Here is a 24,382-nt window from a genome sequence, read left to right on the forward strand (position 1 = left end):
AAGATAAAGCTTAAATGTTTTGTTGATAGTTTGATATTCCCTAAGTGAGAGAGCCCTGATTTGGGATTAATTTTCAACAGGAAATGTTATTTATTACATATGTTAAACAGCACAATTTACCTTGAAGTGTTACAATAAAATCTAATCCTCGCTTTTTCTTGATGTGTAAATATTCTTTCACAAGCTTACAAACTCACATAATAAAAATAAATGTATCTGTGTCCTTGCAGTTACACGGAACATTTTGGTGGATCCAATTAAATCTAAATGTCATGACCTTACTGAGTTGTTCATTTTTATTGACTCTCAAATATAAAAACTATAAAACATAAATGGGGACATGTAAACTGCACAATTCAAATATACTTTAGTGGCGCTATAAAAATGAATCAAGACACATTTATGTTAAAGAGATTATATATAAACTTTGGAGAGAAAAGATTATCTAACTGTTTAAGACTGGCTCCTCTTGATAAATTTGTGCCATTTTGTTGAGACGTCCCACTGTTGGTGCATCTACTGAGGCAAACCTACTGAAGAATGCCAGCTCAACAACTAACATAATTTTAATTGATTTACACTTTTTCTTTCCGGATCCTTGTTTATCTTCAGTGTTTTATCAGGAATACAAAGGCTGTTTGGAATTTTATGAATTCTTTGTATATCTGCTAAATATGGCTTCATGGATCATTGAGAATCTCATTTTTACACTAATTCTTATTGTGGCAACAAATTTTATTCCTGGATATGCAGGTATGCTTGCTATGTATTAATCATTTTCAGTGTCCAATGCAGATAATTATAACATTCTAAACTCATTTGAATAATGTGAATTACAAATATCTATATCAGTGAATGTCCGTTTGGCACTTATCATATTTTGAATCAATGCAAACAGTATAGCAAGGATAATTATAGACCAGTGAGCCTTACCTCAGTTGTTGGCAAAGTGTTGGAAAAGTTTTTATAAGGGATAGGATGTATAATCATCCAGAAAAGAATAAATTGATTAGGGATAGTCAGCACAGTTTTGTGAAGGGAAGGTCGTGCCTCACAAACCTTATTGAGTTCTTTGAGAAGGTGACCAAACAGGTAGATGAGAGTAAACCGGTTGATGTGATGTATATGGATTTGAGCAAGGCGTTCCATAAGGTTCCCCTCAATAGGCTATTGTACAAAATGCAGAGGAATGGGATTGTGGGAGATATAGCAGTTTGGATCGGAAATTGGCTTGCTGAAAGAAGACAGAGGGTGGTAGTTGATGGGAAATGTTCATCCTAGAGACCAGTTACTAGTGGTGTACCGCAAGGGTTGGTGTTGGGTCCACTGCTGATTGTCATTTTCATAAATGACCTGGATGAGGGCGTAGAAGGATGGGTTAGTAAGTTTACAGACGACACTAAGGTCGGTGGAGTTGTGGATAGTGACGAAGGATGCTGTAGGTTGCAGAGAGACATAGGTAAGCTGCAGAGCTGGGCTGAGAGGTGGCAAATGGAGTTTAATGCAGACAAGTGTGAGGTGATGCACTTTGGTAGGAGTAACCAGAAGGCAAAGTACAGGGCTAATGGTAAGATTCTTAGCAGTGTAGATGAGCAGAGAGATCTCGGTGTCCATGTACACAGATCATTGAAAGTTGCCACCCAGGTTGACAGGGCTGTTAAGAAGGCATACAGTGTTTTAGCTTTTATTAATAGAGGGATCGAGTTCCGGAACCAAGAGGTTACGCTGCAGCTGTACAAAACTCTGGTGCGGCCACACTTGGAGTATTGTGTACAGTTCTGGTCACCGCTTTATAAGAAGGATGTGGAAGCTTTTGAAAGGGTGCAGAGGAGATTTACTAGGATGTTGCCTGGTATGGAGGGAAGGTCTTACGAGGAAAGGCTGAGGGACTTGAGGCTGTTTTCATTAGAGAGAAGAAGGTTGAGAGGCGACTTAATTGAAACATATAAAATAATCAGAGGGTTAGATAGGGTGGTTAGGGAGAGCCTTTTTCCTAGGATGGTGACAGCGAGCATGAGGGGGCATAGCTTTAAATTGAGGGGTGAAAGATATAGGACAGATGTCAGAGGTAGTTTCTTTACTCAGAGAGTAGTAAGGGAATGGAAGGCTTTGCCTGCAACGGTAGTAGATTCGCCAACTTTCGGTACATTTAAGTCGTCATTGGACAAGCATATGGACGTACATGAAATAGTGTAGGTTAGATGGGCTTGAGATCGGTATGACAGGTCGGCACAACATCAAGGGCCGAAGGGCCTGTATTGTGCTGTAATGTTCTATGTTCTAGTGTTTGCTATAGTCAGTGTTAAAGTCAGTAGATGTTATGAATGCATCTGAGTAACATCACATTGAATTGAATCTTTTGCAGTAGTTTTGTTTCTGCTACTGCTTTGAATATGTATTAAAAGTGTGCCAAGTTTATATAGCTTGTAAAAGTCAGCCAAGTCTTGTTTACAAAAACCTACAATTCATAAATATATAGTTTCAGTAATTCAATAACATAGCAAAAGCTTCATTCATTGCGTTTTTCAAAAATGTGATTTGTACCAATCCCCTCACTAGAACTATTAATTATAGTCATGTATAGTAAAGCCAAGTATAATGATATTGTTGGTCACCTATGTTATATATATATGGGTTGGTAAGTAACAAGGATACATGGCAAGAACAGCATGATTTCAGATCAGGTTATGAATGACTACATAACATCTCTGCCTCACAGATTAATAACACAGAAATTCATTGTGCCCAATAGGATTGGTACTTGTGTGACACCAACAAAATTATTATTAGACATTATTATAGATACTGTGGTTATAACAAACCCATACCTTTACAATGACTAGAAGAACTCCCATCTAAGAGGATCTGAAAAATTTAAGCATTGAAAGGCTGATTTACTCCATGGCGCTCATCTTTCCTACACTCTAATTCAGTCAGTCTAGAATGCAGCTATGTTTTGAATGCCTGAATGCTTTTGAAGTTGTTTCCCCTTACCTGGTAGATTATATAAAACATTTATTGGGTTGTGAATAATCCATTTTTCTCCAAAGCTATCAGTTTGTGAATGGTTTTGTTGCTCCTGTGTTAAACAGTCAAATAATTGAATCACCAAACAGAGTTGCTTGATGCATATCATTAGTATGAACATAGGAACAGGACAAGGTCATTCAGCCCCTTGGGCCTGTTTGATTAATGATCAACAATGATCTGTGGCCTAGCACCATATACCTGTCTTTGGCCCATATCCCTTAATACCTTTGCTTAGCAAAATTTATCTCAGTTTCAAAATTAACAACTGCTCCAGTATCCACTGCCATCTATGGAAGAGAGTTCTAAACCTTTACCACCCTTTGTGTGTAGACGTACTTCCTAACATCTCTTCTGAATGGTCTGGCCCTAATTCTCAGACTATGTCCCCTAGTGCTAGAATCTTCAACCACTGGAAATAATTTACCTTTATCTACTCTGACTTTTCCTATTTATATCTTGAACACTTCAATCAGATTACGCTGTAACTTTCTAAATTCCAGAGAAAATAGGCCTAATTTATATAACCTTTTCTTATAACTTAACCCCTGAAGACCATGTATCATTCTTGTAAACCCACATTACTGCCCTCCAAGATCAATATTTCCTTCGTAAGGCATAGTGCCCAGATCTGCTCATTATATGCCAAATGACTTTTGTATAATTGGCGCATAACGTCTGCATCCTTATATTCCAGTCCTCTAGATCTAAAGATCAGGTTTCCTGATTACTTTAAAAATAAACAACAAAAGAGCTGCGGATGCTGTCAATCAGAAACAAAACCAGAAGTGTTGGAAAAATTCAGCAGGTCTGGCAGCATCTGTGGAGAGAAATCAGAGTTAATGTTTTGGGTCAAGTGACCCTTCCTCAGAACCTGATCAACACCTCCGCTTGGTTCGCAACAAACAACTGCACCTCCCAGTCGCAAACCATTTCAACTCCCCCTCCCATTCCTCAGACAACATGTCCATCATGGGCCTCCTGCAGTGCCACAATGATGCCACTTGAAGGTTGCAGGATCAGCAACTCATATTCCGCTTGGAAACCCTGCAGCCCAATGGTATCAATGTGGACTTCACAAGCTTCAAAATCTCCCCTTCCCCCACTGCATCCCAAAACCAGCCCAGTTCGTCCCCTCCCCCGACTGCATCACACAACCAGCCCAGCTCATCCCCTCCCCCCACTGCATCCCAAAACCAGCCCAGCCTGTCTCTGCTTCCCTAACTTGTTCTTCCTCTCACCCATCCCTTCCTCCCACCTCAAGCCGCACCTCCATTTCCTACCTATGACCTCATTCTGCCTCCTTGACCTGTCCATCTTCCCTGGACTGACCTATCCCCTCCCTACCTCCTCACCTATACTCTCCTCTATACCTACCCTGTTTTCTCTCCATCTTCAGTCTGCCTCCCCCTCTCTCCCTATTTATTCCAGTTCCCTCTCCCTATCCCCCTCGCTGATGAAGGGTCTAGGCCCGAAATGTCAGCTTTTGTGCTCCTGAGATGCTGCTTGGCCTGCTGTGTTCATCCAGCTCCACACTTCGTTATCTTGGATTCTCCAGCATCTGCAGTTCCCATTATCACCTCCTCAGAACTGTTCACTTGATCCAAAGCATAACTCTGATTTCTTTCCACACGTGCTGCCAGACCTGATGAAGTTTTCCAGTAATTTAGTTTTGTTTCATGATTACTTTATGGACCTGTCTTTAGTGATTGGAATGAGGTCAGCCAGGTGGACCTCATAAACAATGAGTTCTCTGATTGGGGCTGTTAATCTAATGCAATCAGGGTGTCCTGGTTGATAGATACAAACATAGATGCCACGGGTTCTGTTCACTCTAGGAGTTGCCTCTGAACTAGCTGGCTCAGTGCATGTACTATGCACATGTAAATAAAGGGTGATTTGGTGATGGGATATTGACCTTCAGTGCCCATGACATTTTATAGATCTATTTATCTGAACCCCTAAGTGTCTTTTGATATGCACTGTATTAACTTCATAACGTTTAGAAAGTACCCCGATCTATCCTTTTTCTCTCCAAAATTGATAACTTTACACTTAGATTGAACTCCATCTACCACAGTTTTGCCCATTCATGTAGTTTGTCAACATCCCTTTGTAACTTTATGCTATCAGCTATACTCTCCACAATGCTGCCTAACTTTGTGTCATCAGCAAATTTGGATATATGACTTCCTATGCCATTTTCCTAGTCATTAATAAATAATGTGAATAATTGAGGCCCAAACATAGGTCCTTACTAACATGATACTTGTACGAAATAAATGGACATGCATTAAATTGGTGAAACTTAAGACTTGAGTTTTAAAAAACAATTAGAATGAAACCATTCAGGAGTGAAATCAAGTAAACAGTTTCACACAATTGCTAGTAGAATTCTAGAATTTCTTCCCTTTCTAATGCTAGGGAGCATGCATTTAAGGTGAAAGGTGAAATTCAAAGGATATGAAGGTGGCAAATTTTTTACACAGAGATTGACAGGAGTCTGGAATGTACTGCCACGGGTGATACTGAATACAGAAACGATAGGGGCTTTTAAGGGAATTTTAGATAAGCCAATGAATATGCAAGAAATGGAAGGACATAGAAAAAAGGCTGAATGGATTAATTTAATTTGGCGTCATGATCAGCATAACATCGTGGGCCGAAGGGCCCATTCCTATGCTGTACTGTTCTATGTTCTATATTCTAAGAAGGCTTGTGAATGCAGTACTCAATTGAAATTATTAAGAACAAGATTGACAATGTTTTAAAAGAACGGATTATAAAAAGATACAGATAAAACTGAATAAATAGTTAAGATGCAGATACATGATCAAAGTGAATGATGAAACAGACTTGAGAAATTCAGCGGCCTATATGTGTTCTGTTTTTCTTAGAGACAGAAATTGACTGACTGATTTTGGGAAAACAATTTGTGAACAAGCTCCCCATTACTTATCTGTTTTGGGTAAGATAATTGAGAAGCAATTCAAATAATACCTTTTGCTGTCCAAAGCTAACTACATGTCTTGTTGACCTAGTGTCTGGAGGCAACACAGGAGGGGATGTATGTATACTTTCTTAATAGAACCAGGAACTCTTCACTATCTCAATTAGGGGAAAGCATGTAGTAAATTAAACTTCAATTGGCAGGCTTTAGAAATACAACATTCAGTAATTCAATAGGTTGTGCTTCAGGATTTGCCATGTATAACCACAACACAAGCATCTATCCAACTGTGGAAAAATGCCCTTTTTTTTTGTCCTGTCAACAAAAAGATGACAAATCCAATCCAGCCAATTACTAATCCATCAGCTGCACCTCCTTTGAATCATGAGTGAGGTGCTGGAGTTTATTGAAGAGGTAATAGAAAGGGTCAATGAATGTAACGCTGTTGATGTTGTGTATATGGACTTTCTAAAGTTCATTTAATACAGCACAGACAACAGTCTTATGAAAAAAATTATAGCTTATGGAATAAAAGGGACAGTATTCACAAGAGTATAAAATTGGCTGATTGGTAGGAAAGAGAGTAATGGTTAATGAATGTTTTTCAGGCTAGAGGAATGTATGCCATGTAGTTCCCAGTGGTCAGAATTCAGACTGTTGCTTTCCCTGATATGTTTTAATGATCTAGTTCTTGGTGTGCATGGGACAGTTTTGAAGTTTGCGGTGATATGAAACTTGGAAGCATCGTAAACTGTGGGGAGGATACTGTAGAATTCCAAAAGTACATAGGTTAATAGAGCAGGCAAATAGTTGGTAGAGGAAATTTAATGCAGAAATGTGTGAGGTGATGCATTTTGGTAGGAAGAACTTGGACAGAATATAAATCTACAGTTCTTAATGACACATATTTATGCATCATTGAAACTGGCAGGACAGGAAAAGACAGCCGTTAATAAAGCATACAATATCAAGGTCTTTACTAATTGGGGAATAAAATAAAGGGACAAGGAGGGTAGTCTGAACTTGTACAAGGTACTTGTTAGACTTCAGCTGGAGTATTGTCTACTGCTGTGGGCACCATACTACAGGAAGGATATAGATGCATTGGTAGAGTGCAGAATACATTTATAAGAATGGCTCCTAGGTTGAGGTGATTCAGTAGTGAGGATGGATTAGAAAGGTTGAAACTTCTTGGAAAGTTGAAGACGAAGGGAAAATTCATTAGAAGTTTTAAAAATCATGAAAGGGTGGTATGGAGCAAAGTGTGAGAAACTGTTCCTATTCTTAAAACAATCAAGAACGAGGGAGTACAAATGATTTGCCAAAGTAAAAGAGTGTGATGTGAAAAAAAAAGCCTTTTCATACAATGGGTGATTTGGGCCTGGAATAGAAATGTGAAGGAGGAACACTCAATCAAAGAAGTATTAGATAATTATCTAAATAGAACTAATCTGCAAGTGAATGAGGAAAAAGCTTGAGCGATTGATGCTAGTCTTAAAGGTAATATTGTCATACTCTGACCAGGCCTTAGGAATGCTCTCTCATTAGAGAGACACCAATGATGGTGGTTTAACTTGAGGTCACCACACCTCAGAGGAGGGAGAGGTTGAGAAGGCGAGTCCTTTATGGCAACTTCATCTGGTATGGGAATTGAACCCATGCTGTTGACATCATTCTGCACCACAAACCAGCTTGCTTTTGTACATAAATTTTAAAATGTTACAGATCAGATCTACCAAAAATATAGCACCAAGTTACCCCAGATCAGTAGATGTGTCATACTTTGGAAATCACAGTACTTTAATTAGATTTCTTGTCTTTCTGGAATGCGCATTGCCATTGCATACTTAAATAAATTAAATGAGCAAATGTATTTATAAAATTAATTTACAAAAGCATTAGAAAAGGCCATAAGTACAATTAATGACTTAATTTGAGTCTTAGACTTCCATTGCAAACTTCAGTATCTTCATTTTGAACTGTGTACCCCTTGGGCAGAATCCCTGGGTGGGAAAAAGAACGGGAAAGAGGGTGTAGCCCTCATATCCACAGCAGGAACACCTGACTAGAGTAGGTCTTAACTTGATATGTTCAATGCAGCTGAAATCAGCAAGGGATCTTAAAGTTATGATCGTTATTGACATGGGAAATTGTTTCTTTAGAAGGTTGACAGTGTGTTTGGCCATATTTCAAATACCAATGGCCATGAATCTCTGCAAGATTCATTAATTTTCCCCCCAAACTCCTATGAAGAAAACAGTCACAATATTCTACACTGGCAACTTTTGGATGTATTGCATCTCTCCTTATGAGGATGGTATAAAATAGGATTTACTTACAGAATGTTCTCTTTCTGATATCCTGGGGATGTTTTTCCTTTTCAGGATTGACTACTTAAATCAAATTATCAAATTAACAGTTCTGTAACATGCAACCTTTCATATTAATGTATTTCCACATGGTACAAATCTCATTCTGCAATTATTGTGCTAACCCGTGGAACACTTGAAAAACCTTGTCGTGACACAATTATATAACTTAGAGTAATGTTTTTGAGCTTATTATTTCCTAAGTCAAATCTTTTATTGTTGCATGCATGTAAAATAATGCCCTTTTTCTTTATCCAGATGTAGACATTGCTATTAATGGTATCACAACTGACCACATCATTGTCAGGAATATCTCAGATTTCCTTTCATTAACATGCACAGCAGTCAACAACACCCAGGATGAAGAATTAGTCTGGTTTCTTGGAGACAGAGTAATTAACTTGAAGTCTATGAATCGGATCAATGTTAGTACTGTCTGCATTGATCCAATTACAGAAAATGATGACGAAGCTAAGTTCAGCTGCCATTTAAATAAAAACCATAACATTAACACAACTGTGCGCCTGGACATCAAATGTGAGTAACCTACTAATCTTAAGTCGGAAGCACAAAATTATTGTTAGGGCGAGGGATAATGTCAATGAAGAAATGAAAAAGGTTTCTAGTTTCCATCCTGTCACAGTACTAATTAGAATGCCATAATAAACTAGCATGCAGCAAGAAAGAAAATCAGTTTTCATCTAAAAGTTATTGAATTCTACAACAGTAACTGACACACAAATCAAACATCATGATGAATCAGTAAATCAATCATTTGAAATTTCATTGATTCAGTATTGATATCATGGAAGACAATAGCTGGATCAGACGAGAGGCATGCTATCCACTTTTGGTAATTAGAGTTAAACCTGCAATAAAGATACACAAGTAAAAAATGAGTTTGATGCCAGGCCTTAAACAAATTAGCTGTGAAGAGTATTTGAGTAAAATGTACAATTGATGCAAAAACAGTGGGGGGGGGGTGGTAAAGGAGAAAATATATCTCAAATTTTTCCAAAATGTGAATGAAATTATTGGGTTGTAAATAAAGAGAATGTTTTCACAAATTATTTCTAGAAATAACATAGGTTACTGATGATTATAGTTAAGCAATATCAAGAGCAAATTATAATATATAATCACTACACCAAGGTGAAAATTAGCTTTAATCAACTGTATCGAATTTGCCCAAGAATTTTTACACTGGGAAAAGAGGCAAAGTTTACACATGGCAGGAGTTCATGACCCATGTGGCCTACTCAGAGTTCACGTTACATGTCACATTCTAAATGGGAGGCAAATCACAATAACAAACTAAAGTGTGATGATACCAGCAATCCCAATATGGACATCTCATTAGATTCTAGCAATAGTCAAGGACCTTTGAGAACCAATTAACTCAGACTGACACAATGAATTATCTTGTAACTAAATTCTGTTCTAAAAGAATGCTTTATGATATTGCCCACCCTACAATAAATTGTACAGATTAAAATAGTCTTTTTTTCATTTTGATGATGCTAGGGATGTTACTGATTTATTCAGGCCCTATATGAGTTGGTATCAACTGAAAAATCTTTCCAGTTCAGCAAAATCGCTCAGGGTAGCAAAGTTAGTTTCAGAGATTAAAACAAATCAGTGATTCATTGTTGAGGGGGAGGCTACTGTAGAACTCCTTTGACATTCAGGCAGCGTTTGAGTGCACATTGCTGAGCCCTAGTAAAATTTGAGCCAATGGAAATCAAGGAAAAATCTTTCTGCTGCTTGTGGTCACACCTCGTCCAAAGGATGGCAGTTGTGGTTGCGGCAATTCAGTCATCTAAGCCCCAGGATATTGCTGCAGAAGTTCGTTAGGGTAGTAGTCTAGGCATCTTCAGCTGCTTCATTGATAACTTGCCATCTGTCATAAGACCAGAAGTGTGGATAAAAAAAATTAGATAGAAACACAACTATAAGTGGACCTCTTTCTTCTGATTCTGCTAATCAGCACCAGTCTGTTCATCAACACACTAAGATGCTTAACTTTAAATGCTTCTGAATTAAAAGAATAGTTGATCCCAGTTACAGGAAAACCAGATTTATCTGCTACTCTTACTTATCTAACTTTGACCGCTCTTCCAGTGAAGATCATGCAAAATGTTGTGTAAATGTGGGACATTTAGAATTGAAAATGTAGATCTCAGTTAGATTTCAATTTCATTTCATCTTGACATTCAATGATATTACCTTCACTGAATCCCCTGCTATCAACATCCTGGAGTTACCATTGGCTAGAAACTAAACTGGACTAGCCATATACCAACTGTGACCACAAGGGAAGGTCAGCGGTATTCTATGACAAGTAACTCACTTCCTATCTCCTTAAAGCCTGTCCACCAGGTACAAGTCAGGACAACAGAATTCTCTCCAATTGCCTGCATGATTGCAGCTCCAAAATTACTCAAGAAGCTTGACATCATTCAGGACAAAGCAGCCCATGCAATTGGCAACACATTTACTCTCGTCGCTACTGAATGACAGTGGCGCCAGTGTGTACTGTAATGAATCACCAATGCTCCTTCAACGGCATCTTCCAAACTACGGCTTTTACCACCTAAAAGGACAAGGCCAACAGATGCCTGTGACAGCCACCAACCACATGCTCCTCTAAAAGTCACCTTGAAATTTAACCAAATCACCATTCTTTCACTGTTGCTAGTTCAAAGTTTACGAACTCACTCCATAACAATTTACTTACCAGCACCCGCCCAAATATGCACGTGCATGCGCGCGCACACACACACACACACACACACACACACACACAGGCATTTACACACATACATGCACAAACACCACAAACACACATACACACAAATATTTACACATACTTACACACACAGACACACAGAGAGTGCAACGGTTCAGAAGAGGTAAATCATTCTCACCTCCACCAGAATAATTAGGAATGAGCAAAAATGCTGCCCTAGTAAGTGCTGTTCACACCAAGAAAAAAATTTAGGAGTAAATTTAAGGTTGTGTGCTAGTGTTTTCTCTTGAATGTCCAATATGCAGCTTAGAAACAGAATGAGCACTTTGTTATATACAATGTGGGATCTTTTGAATGTAATATAATGAAAATTCAAGATATAAATTAGGAGCAACAGTAGGCATTCGACACGTCAAGGTGGTTCTGCCGTTCAATAAGATAATAACTGATCTGACAATGGCCACAGCTCCACTTTCCTGCCTACCACTGATAACCTGTGATTTCCTTGTTAGTCAAGAACATACCTATCTCAGCTTTAAAAATATTAAACGACTCTTCCTCCACTGCTCCTTGGGGTATTCTACATATCAGTGTTTGAAATGCCTATCCACTTAAGACTCAATTGGAAAGACTCCAGAGGCAATTGAGAGCAGATGATGATCTGTGGACTTTGTATTTAAAACATGCATTCTTCTAACTCCTCTTCCTCTCTCTCTACCTCTCCCTCACCTTTGGTGGTCTGCATTGCCCTTGTCAGACATTGATGGCAATTTGATCAATTGGAAACAAGGCTGCTTTAGTGGTGGTGGAGCGAAAATGCTGTTTGGTTGTCTTTGATAATAGTTCCAGATATTAAAAAAATTGCATTCTTCCCCAGTGGTGACTTGACTTCTGCAAAGGAAAGGGTGGAACCTAGTTTTTGTTTAATTCAATCCTGGGATGAGGGACTTGCTGGCCATACCATCATTTATTGCCCATCCCTAATTGCACAGAGGGCAGTTAAGAGTCAACCACATTGCTGTGGGTCTGGAGTCACATGTAAGCCAGACCAGGTAAGGATCGCAGTTTCCTTCCCTAGAGGACATTAGTGAACCAAATAGGGTTTTTCCCACCAATCAGCAGTGGATTTGTGGTCATCGTCAGACTGGTAATTCCAGATATTTATTAAATTCAAATTCCACCATCTGCCATGGCAGAATTCAAACCCAGGTTCCCAGAACATTATCTGAGTCTCTGGATTAACAGTGCAGCAATAATATCACTAGGCCATCACCTTCCCTGAATTTTTGTGCCAAACAATAGATTGACAATAAAACCTCTGTAATTCTCTGGAAGTCATTTGCTGCCTTATTCAACAACTGCATATTGATTTGTTAAATACCACAAATCTGTTGAGGGGGGGAAAAAAATCTCACCACATTCATTGCAAATGGATTTTTTTCAACTATTTTTAAACTATGTCCCCTAGTTCTAGCCTCTCCCAGAGGGGGTACATCCTTATCATATCCAGCCTCACAAGTCTCAGAATCTTATGAGTTTCGAAGAACAAAGAACGGTACAGCACAGGACCAGGCTCTTCAGCCTTCCAAGCCTGCGCCACCACACTTTGTTCTTCCCTACTAAAGCTGTCTTCACTTACAGGATCTGTATCTCCCTATTCCTTTCCTATTCATGTATTTGTCTAGGTGCTTTATCCATCACCACCTCTGGCAGTGTGTTCTAGGCACTCACCACCCTTTGTGTGAACTTGCTTCGCACATCTCTTTTAAAATTCCCCCTTGCACCTTGAACCTCTGTCCCCAAAAAATTGAGCCCTCCACTCTGGGGGAGAAAGCCTCATGGTTTCCATTCTATCCAGGTCAGTCACAATCCTTTAAACTTCTCTTAGCTCACCCCTCAACCTCCTGCATTCCAATGAAAACAAACCCAGCCTATCCAATCTTTCTTTATCGCTAAAATCCCCCAAACCAAACAACATCCTGTAAAACCTTGTGGTACCAGTGCTGTATGCAATATTCCAAGTGTGGCCTAACAAAAGTTCTATACAGTTTCAGAATACCTTGTTTATCCGTATACTGTAAACCCGTTCCAATGAAGACAAGCATGCCATAAGCCTTTTTTTAACTACGTTATCTACTTGCACCGCCATTTTCAGTGATCTGTAGACCTGCACACCCAGATCCCTCTGCATATCAATACCCCAAAAACTTCTGCCATTCACTGCATAGTTTCCATGCGTACTTGACCTTCCAAAATACATCACCTCACATTTGTCCAGATTAAACTCCATCTGCCATCTTTCTGCCCATATCTCTAACTGATCCATATTCTGCTGCATCCTCTGACAATCCTCCTCATCATCCACAACTCCACCAATCTTTCTATTGTCTGCAGAGTTACTAATTAGACCAGCTACGTATTCCTCCAAATCATTCATATAGATCATAAACAGCAGAGGTCCCTGTGGAACACCACCGGACACAAACCTCCATTTCAAAAAGCATCCTTCCACTGTCTCCTGTGACTAAGCCAGTTCTGTATCAGTCTTGCCAGCTCACCCCGATACCATATGATTTCACCTTTGGTAGCAGTCTACTGAATGAAACTCCCTGTCCAGCTTTTCCTTATAGGATAACTCCCCCCAATCCCAGGAATTAGTCGAGTGAACATTCTCTAAATTGCTTCCAATACAATTAAGTTATTTCTCATAGACTGCAACACCCACCTCTGCTCCCCGCAATCCACCAGTTAGTTGAGTGAACCTTTTCTAAACTGTTTCCAATGCAAATAAATTTCTTAGATAGGAGACCAGAAACGTACGCAGCACTCTAGATATGACCTCACTAAAATGCTGTACAACTGTAGCAAAACAACTCAACTTGTATATTCCATTCCTTTACAGTTTACAATATTATTCCCTTTGCTTTTTCTAAAAACTTGCAAATTAACCTTTTCTCACCTCATTTAAATAACATGCTGCTTTTCTATTCTTCTTGTCAAGGTGGACAAGTTTGCATTTTCCTGCGCCATATTCCATCAAACATACTTTTGCCCATTTACTTGACATATCTATATGTCTTTGGAGACTCTGTACCTCTATTTCACTATTTGCTATCCTGCCTACCTTTATGTTATCAGCAAATATTGCAACCACACATTTGGTCCCTTCATCCAAGTCATTGATGAAGATCATAAATAGTTGAGACTCCCGCCTCAATCCCTGCGATACATGACTTGCTCCATCTTGCTAACCCAAAAGATAATATTTATACCAAATCTTTGTGTTTCTTGCGTGCTGACCAATCTTCTATCCATGGTAATATGCCCCTGCACCACTAATTCTTTTTAATATAGTGATCATTGATGTGACACCTTGTCAAATACCTTCTGGAAATCTAAGTACAATATAATCTAAAACTACAATCTAAATGTGCATCCACACGTTGTTTGTTACTTTCTCATGGAACACTAATTAGTCGAACATGAGTTTCTTTTTACTAAACCATGTCGACTCTGCCTGGTTTTATGTTTAAAATTAGTTCATTAGGTGACAAGTTATGAATAGCTTCATACTTGTGATTAGAATTTTTTGCTTAAATTGTTTCAGTTATCCCCATACTGAGCAGTGATAGTGATGGTCAAATAGACGTGTATGCAGGAAATGACGTGAAGCTACAATGCAATGTGAAGTCCAATCCTCCAGCTGTGATGTCCTGGCACAAAGATAACAGTGCCCTGAAGATGGTGAAGGGCAAACACAGTGTGTACTGGGACAGTGGTGTTTTTAGTTTATCTATTAAAAAGGTACAGAACACAGAAAATGGGACGTACATCTGTATGGCTGACTCCACACTTGGAAGCAACAATTTGACCTTCTATCTGAATGTGAAAGGTAGGAATAATTAAAGATTGTAGTCTGGACGAAGAGCTAAATTAAAATGAGCAAATGTGTTATCTCTTTTTTTTTGAATTCCGTTTTTATGTGTGTTGCCGTGTTTTTTATCCCAACTACAAATAATTATTTGTCCTTTTCTAAAATACTGGCTTCTCTTCCTTGGCAATTATAGTGTATAAAATATACGTATTGACCTTAGAATATGCAGATATCACTGGTCTGTACTAGAAATGGATATATGAATGAAAGTTTCACCAAATGCTTGCTATTATTCAGTGATCAACTGTTTTCAAGGAAGAAAGGTCACTGGACTCAAAACATTTACCTGTGCTTTCTCTCCACAAATGTTGCCAGACCTGCTGAGTTCCTCCAGCCATTTCCATTTTTGTTTTCAAGGATGTATTGGCACAATATTATTCATGAGGTGTCAGACATGGCTGAGCTGAGGTATCAGATGTGGCTGAAATTGTAGCACTTCCGCTTGAGCCTACAGACTCTGATTTCAAATCCTACCTCTGAACCTGAGCACAACCTGGCTGCATGGTGGCTCAGTGATTAGCACTGCAGCCTCACAGCGCCAGGGACCCAGGTTCAATTCCAGCCTCAGGCAACTGTCTGTGTGGAGTTTGCACATTCTCCCCTTGTCTGCTCCGGTTTCCTCCCACAGTCCAAAGATGTGCAGGCGAGGTGGATTGGCCATGCTAAACTGCCCGTAGTGTATAGGGCTGTGTGGGTTATAGGGGGATGGGTTTGGGTGGGATGCTTCAAAGCGTGGCATGGACTTGTTGGGCCGAAGGGCCTGATTCCATAGGGAATCTAATCTAATCAATATTATTCACGAGGTGTCAGACATTGCTGAGCTGAGGTATCAGATGAGGCTGAAATTGTAGCACCTTCACTTAAGCCTAAAGACTCTGATTTCAAGTCCTACCTCTGAACCTGACCACAATCATTTTGCCTGTTGCACCTTTGTAGTGCTGAGGGGAGTGCCGCACTATTGAACATGGTGTCTTTGGATGAGATACTGGAGATTTTTAAGGGAGGTCAGCAATTAGTGGTAACGTTATGAGACCAATAAATCAGATAATGATTTCAAGGCCTACTATGACATGTGGTTTGCATTCAATAACAATCTGGAATAAGAAGTTAAATGACCCATCTGGTTCCATGATGTCCTTTAGAGAAGGAAATCCACACCTTGCCTTGCTTACATATAACTCCAGACCCACAGCAATGTGGTTAACTTCTAACTGTCTATGGGCAATAATTGCTGGGCCTAGGCAGCAACACCCACATCAAATGAACAAATAAAACCAACTCTGCAATGCCTCTCAGGTGAACATAAAGATCCCAAAGCACTGTTTTGAATCGTATTGGGGAAGCTATCCCTGGTATCTTGGCCAATATCTATCCCATCAACACCGAAGTAAATGATCTTGATCTTTATCATTTCACTGCTTGTGGAAACATACCATGTGTGAATTGGTTGCTATATTTCCAACTTTACAGCAGGACCTAAAGCTCAAGAGTGTATCATTGGCATAAAGTTCTTTGAGATCATACATCCATCCACCAATAAAGCTATCTTTAAGTTTTCTTTATAAACTGCTGCAACCTGTAAAACCACAGTTATTATTTTATTTGGCAGCTCAACCGTCCGTAGTACCATTTGAACCAATCGTTGCTGGGCTGACAGTTGTTGCGCTGACCATTTTTTTCGGAATCGTTTCACGGAGAAAATTAATTATTCAGGTGAGTTTGTGAAAAATGGAAACTTATGGAACAAGTGCTGAAGAAGTTAGAAAAGTGCAGACCAAAATATGGAGTGGTCAGTGTTCTGAGCGAAAACTGTAGCATTCAGATCATTAAGGAAGATTCCAATTCAGTGAATGCTTATCACGGTGTTGAGGTGAAAGAATCTAAGAATCTATCTACTCCTGCCGTAAAAATATGCAAGGGGGGCATTTCTATGACTTTAAGAGGCAGATTGTTCCAAAATTGCATTTACTTTCAGAGAGAAAATTGTCTTCTCATCTCTGTCCTAAAAGATTAACTGCTTATTTTTAAACAGTTGCTGTACTATTTACTAAACAAGGCAGAAAATTTCAGAACTGGACCACTCAGATATAAGTGAACATGTAAGCAATGTGATCAGTCATAGTTACTGCCAAACTACCTTTCTCTGGCACTGAAATGTACTTTTTACAAGTATGGAGTCTCATTTCTTCATGTTTTTATTTAAGCTGGAGATTTTTAAAAATGCTTTTCTCTGCTATTGCTCTCAACCCTACCTTCCCTTTCTTATCTTTAATTCTGATTTTCATGTTTCCGTTAAGTCTAATTTATGTCACTATTTTGTTCTCCCAGAATTAAATATTGCAGTGCTCAGAGGGGATTCTTCAATTTGTTAAAAAGCCTCCTGGTGCTTTTCCAAGGGCACCCCAGATCCCCTGTCAAGAATGCAGTACTAGGTCAGATGCCCAATGGCATCAAGTAACTACTCAAAAGTTCATGTGCAATCCGTGGATAGCAGTCAAAGAAGTATTTAGCAGTAGTATCCTTAGTAGTATCCCTACAGTGTGGAAACAGGCCCTTTGGCCCAACATGTCCACACCGACCCCCAGAGCATCCCACCCAGACCCACGTCTCTAATCTGCACATCCCTGAACACCAGGGCGTAATTTAGCATGGCAAGTCCACCCTAACCTGCACACGTTTGGACTGTGGGAGGAAACTGGAGGACCTGGAGGAAACCCACACAGACACGGGGAGAATGTGCAAACTCCACACAGACAGTTGCCCGAGGGTGGAAGCGAACCCAGGCCCCTGGCGCTATGAGGCAGCAGTGCTAACCACTGAGCATGTTAACAGGTGTGAAACTTTGCTGATGGCTGCAAAAATCCAGGTTTTGGGTTCCATTTGTTCACTAAGGCATTGATTTTTTTAAAAATATCCGATATCATTAAATTTCACCAGCAGTTGGCTGCTGCAGTAAAAGCAGCAATCCACAAAACTTAGAGATAACAAGGTGTAGAGCTGAATGAACACAGCAGGCCCAGCAGCATCAGAGGAGCAGGAAGGCTGACATTTTGAGCCTAGACCCATCTTCATTTTCTGAAGAAGGGTCTAGGCCCAAAACGTCAGCTTTTCTGCTCCGTTGATGCTGCTTGGCTTGCTGTGTTCATCCAATTACACACCTTGTTATCTCAGATTCTCCAGCATCTGCAGTTCCTACTATCCCCATACCACAAAGCTTGATGTGGGAAACCAGTTGCAGACTTAGTTAGCAAACCAGTAACTCCCTGCTTCAGTGTATGATCTGGAAGACAAAAGAGAAATATTTATTTCACAATTAAACAAGTTCATCAAATGTCATTCAAAAAGACTACATGATGGCTTTTCCTACAAATTTATTTATGGAGAGACAGAGAGTGAGCGGGTAGATGTATAATGCGTGATCAGAAAACCCAAAACTACCACAAAGAAGGGGATTCCTTTGAATGTAATGACACAATCTCATCAATTCACATTGTTGCTCCCTTTCCAAGCTGGCTGCTGGCTGGGAAAGCCTGCTTGATAGAATTGCATTTAGGGACTGTTCCTAGCAGTTAGAGAAGATTGGGGATTTGTGAAGGGAGGGCATTGAGACGGAGGCAGTGAGGTTGTGTGGTAGAGAGGTGAGATTACCAGAGAGGGGATGGCACTGAGACCTTGGAGGAAAGCGGCTAAGATCTCATGGAAGGGGTTGACTGAAAAAAAGGAAGGGAAAGATCACAGAGAATATTTGCTTGACGGACTGGTAATGTGCACTGATTCTTCTCCTGTCCCACACACCAGGTTGGTTCATGACTTATCCACGAAAGTTTGGCAACACCTACCTCCCTTCAAGTTGTTAGGAAATCCAGGCCACAGCAATTGAATTCAGATGCCACTGAGGAAAGCAGCCTTGTTAAAACATTACACTCAGACTCCCCCAAAACCACCACAGTTAAAATGAACATCAACACATTTGTGATAACAAAGTGTGGAGCTGGATGAACACAGCAGGCCAGGCAGCATCAGAGGCGCATGAAAGCTGACGTTTCAGGTCTGGACGCTTCTTCAGAAATGGGGGAGGGGATGGGGATTCTGAAATAAATGGTGGGGGGAGGCAGATGGAGGTTGGATAAAAGAGCAGGTAGGTGGAGAGGAAACGGACAGGTCAAGGAGGCGAGGATGGAGCCAGTAAAGGTGAGTGTAGGTGGGGAATTGGATGGGAGTTGGTCAGTCAAGGGAAGACCATCAAGTCAAGGAGCAGGGCTGTGGCTGGCAGGTAGGAGTTGGGGGTGGGGGTTGGTCAATGAGGTGGGAGGATAGGTGGGAGAAAAGACGGATAGGTCAAGGAGACGGGGACGAGCTGGGCTGGTTTTGGGATGAGTTCGGGGGTCGGGAGATTTTGAAGCTTGTGAAGTCCACATTGAGTGTATTGGGCTGCAGGGTTCCCAAACGGAATATGAGGTGCTGTTCCTGTAACCTTCAGGTGGCATCATTGTGGCACTGGAAGAGGCACAGGATGGACGTGTCATCCGAAGAGTGGGAGGGGAAGTTGAAGTGGTTTGCGACTGGGAGGTGCAGTAGTTTGTCACAAGCTGAGCATAGGTATTCCACAAAATGGTCTTCAAGCCTGTGGAACAGTTTTTCTGCCACTTCCGCATTTGCTTCTAAACTCCTCCCTCGTCAACACATTTGCGATGTATCACGTTCAGATTTCAAAGATTTACCAAGTTAACCACCAAAATCTCTTATATTTTCCTCTGAAGAAGGTCACTGGACCCAAAATGTTCAAAAAACAAAAGAACTGCAGATGCTGTAAATCAGCAACAAAAACAGAAGTTGCTGGAAAAGCTCAGTTGGTCTGGCAGCATCTGTGAAGAAAAAACCAGAGTTAATGTTTCTCAGTTCTGAGGAACGGTTTCTGGACCCAAAACATTACCCCAAAATGTTTACTCTGATTTCTCTCCACAGCTGCTGCCTGACCTGTGGAGCTTTTCCAGCAATTTATGTTTTTGTTTCTGTTATATTTGTGGGGTATCCTAATGCAGAAGTGACCAATCTCAGAAAGGAAGGGTAGGCATAGGCTCAGTTTCTTTGAAGATCTGAAGTAGATTTGCTCATCAAGCAGGTTGGTTACATGATTTGGAGTTACAGAAAAACAGCCTTACCTTTGCAATCTGAACTGACAATCCTCACCTAGTCTACATCTTTGTTACTAGCTCATGAGCATGCCCACCTCTTAAAGTGAGACCACTACACCATCCTAACCCTGGCCTTCTCCCAGGCAATGTTGAAAAGTTACCATTCCTGCCATAATCTTAACAAAACACAGAAACTGATAGCTGAATCCTAATGGGCTGTGCAGCAAGATAATGGTAGATGGAAGGATTCACCTTAATTTAGCTAATCCTTTGAAGTACTCTTAAAACAGCTGAGATGGTTATTTCTTTCATTGAAGAGAAATAATCCTTCCAGGAAGAAATTAGGACATTTTAAATGCTCCTAACAATTCCTATATTAAATTACAAGGCATCACATTTCAGCTATTACAACATGTTTTATGACCATCTAACCCTGAGGTGTGGCTTACATACTATTGTAAACTATCTTTCACCCTGCTTTTAAAAAGTACAAAATTGATTCTACTTGTTTATGGTAGGATTTATAACAAACTGAGCACTGTGGCTATTGGAAAAGTTTCATACATTAAAGAAAACCTTTGCTCATTGTGACACGGAGCAATAAAGCATATTCTAATCCCACAGTTCCAAATACCTCCATGTTTTCAATCCTTTGTTCACACTTCAGTATCATGGATAGATTTTAATGTCTACGGTGTGTTTTGTTTTACATCTTACAAATGCAATCAGCTTTACTGTGGGGCATTAGTCATGTGTGGTTTTGTCCTCAAACATAGAACCATTTAGCATGATGTCAAGATGGTAAGAGTGGACTTTGGGATTTACACTTGCAAAGCTAGGAAATAAATAATTTTCTCTCTCAAATATATTTAAAAGATGTACCCCAGCTCTGAGGTATAATGAACAAAATGGTTTGAATGCTAGGAAGTGCAGAATATTCGGAAGCATCAGTTGGAATAATTTTTATTTTGTTACAATGGGTGGGTCGTTAAAATGACTCAGTTCCTACTCCTTGTTACAGTATGGAATTTGTTCACATGATTATCTTTTAGAAATCACATAAAAACCTGTAATTCAACAATTCATCCAGCTATACACTGGGATTGTTGCATAAAACTCTCAATAAAAAAGAACTTAAAAGAATATTTTAGAATGACAGAGAGATGTAGTTGAAGTCGGCTGAAGGTTGGTTCAGAAAATTCAGTGCCAAAGCTGTCTGAGCTATGCACTTAATTAATATTTGGAAGAATTTAAATGTAACAAGTGAGAATACAAACACAGGATTTTACTATTATAGTCTGAATATTACGTACAATTAATAACTTATACCTGATATCTCACTCTGGAACTACACTGTCAATTATGTATGCACTCCTAGCAAAAGGGATTTACATTGTGTTGAGCAATGCTCTTAAAGTTCATGAACTTAAGGTCAGTTTGTTACTTATAGTCTTATTAAGTTAAATGTAACTAACATCTATTGCTCAAGATTAGCTCACAGCCAAAATATTCCATGGATCTTGCTCAAAGCTGTTGAAATACATACATTTATTGCAATTATAAAAGATTAGGACCAAAGTTCCTCCTCTTCTGAACATATTCTCAAATCCAAATGATGAGAAGGAAATTTGTTTTTTGATGAAAAATAAATGCATCAGATTTTATTTTTCACTGCCAATATAGAATAATATGACCCTAACAGTTTTAAGTGGGTTCTTAATTACTGAGAAACATGCATCCTCCCAGTGGAAATGGTAAAACTCTGATAGTATCAAAACTGTTTCTAAAATCCTGTTAGTTTATGTTTTTCCAGTTACTTTCAAAGTTGACACTAGTGGAGACAGCAAAAACAATTTGTTGCTTTAATATAAGGTGTGCCTAGTGTTTCATTCACAAGGATAAGCTGTATCTTAACCACAATATTATGTCCATCTGTTCTGATGAATCAACTACCATTACCAAGTACTTGTGTTGTACTTTAGGCAATGTCTATTCACATCTAGTGAGCAAAATACTGCTACATCCACAGAAAAGCTTCATTTGATGGAACTTCTTTTTCAGTACTTTAAAAAGAAAACCAACAGCAATGGATACACTGAGTAAGACACTCAATAGGAAAGCACGATTGTAAGTATAATCCTCTGTTGCATCTTTTATTTAATTAAAGAGGAGCTACATACACACATCTTAATTATGTTTTACACATTTATTACAGTGTAGCTTGGCGGAAAATCACAAATTACTCAAAAGAAATTTAATCCAAGGTAAAGACTTTCGTTTTCCTGCAGAATGTCAAAGGAACAAAGACAGAGGTGGTGACGAAAATCTTTAAAGTACAAACCAGTTTAAGAAGAAGAAATGTACTGATTTCACTTTGCCTAATATTCTTTTGTGCACATATAATCCAAATTCTCCCTTCCCTTGCATCAAACTATTGAATGGCGTTCTGTTATTTACTTTGATTAAATGTGTCTATAACCTTCTCCATGGCATTGCATATTTGAATTAAAAATCTTATACTTTCACAATTTTATTGTTAGAAGCCATGATTTGCTACATTAAATGAATTTGTTCTTTAGTAAGCCTAACAATAATTTTTCTGACATTTTATTCATTGGCTTAATATTTGCTTTTTACTCATTTCTATTTGAATTGAGGTAAAATATTTAAGGGTGTTTCTCAATGCTGTATTTTTTTTAAAAAAGGCCAAGACAATGCTTTGGCAAAAAAAAGCATGAAAGTATTTTGTTTGTTGTTAAAATTTGTGAAATATTGCACATCCGTTTAAATTGATCAAATTTTCCAATGAGGGTTGGGCACTTGCCATTTAATTCAATGTTTGGTTCTTCCATATATGTAATGCAAGTATCATTGACCTACTTATTCGTATCCAGTTGGGAAAATCTCTGTACTGTTCCTATTTGATCATTTGATTCAGGTAGTAGCATTCATGCTTCCAATTTAAAATGTCATAGATTCCAATGCTATTCTAGGTCCAGATACATGACATAGGCTGATGCTGCAGCATTGTTGAAAGTACCATCTCTTGGGTGACACATTAAGCTGAGTTTTTTTGTTTAGATAAACATTTATAGTCGTACAGAAGGACAGGAATTCAACTTGTACCTTGCCTAATGTTCCTCCTGCTGTCAATGCAGCTAAAAATGTCTATTGATTGTTCAACTCTTTGCTACATGGGAAATGCAAAACTTACACAAAATCTTGTGGGGTCGATGGGATGCTTGGAAATGAGGATATTTGGGAGGCAGATGATACATTGAAATAGAAAGTGCTTTCTGTCATGGATTTGACCATGTTAACTTTGACTGTACAGTGATTGTAACAAGGTCAGTCAGGTGGACTTCACAGAATACAAGTTCTATGATTGGACCAGGATGACATCCCCAATCAAGGAGTCTTGGCTGAGAGATATAAACAGGGGTTCTGTTCACTCTAGGAGACAGCTCTGAACTAGTTAGGTCAGTATCATGCAACATGCACATGTAAATAAAGGGTGACTGAGTGATGGGATACCTGCCTTATTGGTGTTATTTCACTGACCAGCTATGTAGATCAACACTTACTCTGTATCATCTGTCCCTATATGTGATCTGGGACTGGTAAACTGTTCTCATTGGTTAGGGGTCATATATTGCAGCATAAAATGAATATATAAAAATGATTGAAGGTAATATATTTGAATGCATGGAGAATTTGCATAAAGACAGATGAAATGACAGTGCCAATTTTGGTACATGAGTATGATATGATTGTGAATGCAAACGTGGCTCCAGGGTGACCAAGGCTGGGAACCAAACATCCAAGGGTATCATGTAAAATGAAAAAGGTGGTGGTGTTAGTAAAGCTGCAATCCGTGCACTAGTCAGATGCGATTTTGGTGCAGGAAACCTAGATATGGAATCAGTCTCGGTGGCGTTTAAGAATCGACCAAGGGGTGAAAAACATTAGTGGGAGATATCTTTTGCCTCCAAGTGGTAACAGTAAGGTAGGGGACGACAATAAACATAAAATTAGAGTACATGCAACAAGGTTGCGACAGTAATTAAGTAATCTACATATAGACTAGGTGAAGAATATTTACATATGCAACGGTGGAGGAATTCTTGGAGTGTGTACAAAATAGATTTTAGATTAGAAAATTGAGGAAACAACTCAGGGGCAAGTTATCTTAGATTTGGTTTTGTGCAATGAGAAGGG

General features: G+C 39.3%; 1 protein-coding gene across 1 annotated transcript; it reads left to right on the forward strand.

The window, feature by feature from the left end:
* Positions 1 to 504: 504 nt before the first annotated feature.
* LOC125464742 (transmembrane and immunoglobulin domain-containing protein 1-like) lies at positions 505 to 22,648 on the forward strand. Its single transcript, XM_048557507.2, has 6 exons — positions 505 to 753; positions 8,605 to 8,883; positions 14,703 to 14,987; positions 16,639 to 16,742; positions 22,226 to 22,291; positions 22,380 to 22,648. Exons 1-5 carry the CDS (start codon positions 675 to 677, stop codon positions 22,265 to 22,267), a joined length of 789 nt encoding a protein of 262 aa, XP_048413464.2. The 5' UTR covers positions 505 to 674; the 3' UTR covers positions 22,268 to 22,291; positions 22,380 to 22,648.
* The last annotated feature ends 1,734 nt before the right edge of the window (positions 22,649 to 24,382 follow it).

This window comes from Stegostoma tigrinum, chromosome 27 (assembly GCF_030684315.1).
Source record: "Stegostoma tigrinum isolate sSteTig4 chromosome 27, sSteTig4.hap1, whole genome shotgun sequence".
NCBI classification, from domain to species: domain Eukaryota; kingdom Metazoa; phylum Chordata; class Chondrichthyes; order Orectolobiformes; family Stegostomatidae; genus Stegostoma; species Stegostoma tigrinum.

Bases quoted from the DNA above. Each gene is read 5' to 3' on its own strand.
- LOC125464742 (XM_048557507.2), top strand. From the start codon at position 675: ATGGCTTCATGGATCATTGAGAATCTCATTTTTACACTAATTCTTATT. The intron at 754-8,604 runs GTATGCTTGCTA...TTCTTTATCCAG, and splicing joins TTTTATTCCTGGATATGCAG to ATGTAGACATTGCTATTAAT. The intron at 14,988-16,638 runs GTAGGAATAATT...TTTATTTGGCAG, and splicing joins CTTCTATCTGAATGTGAAAG to CTCAACCGTCCGTAGTACCA.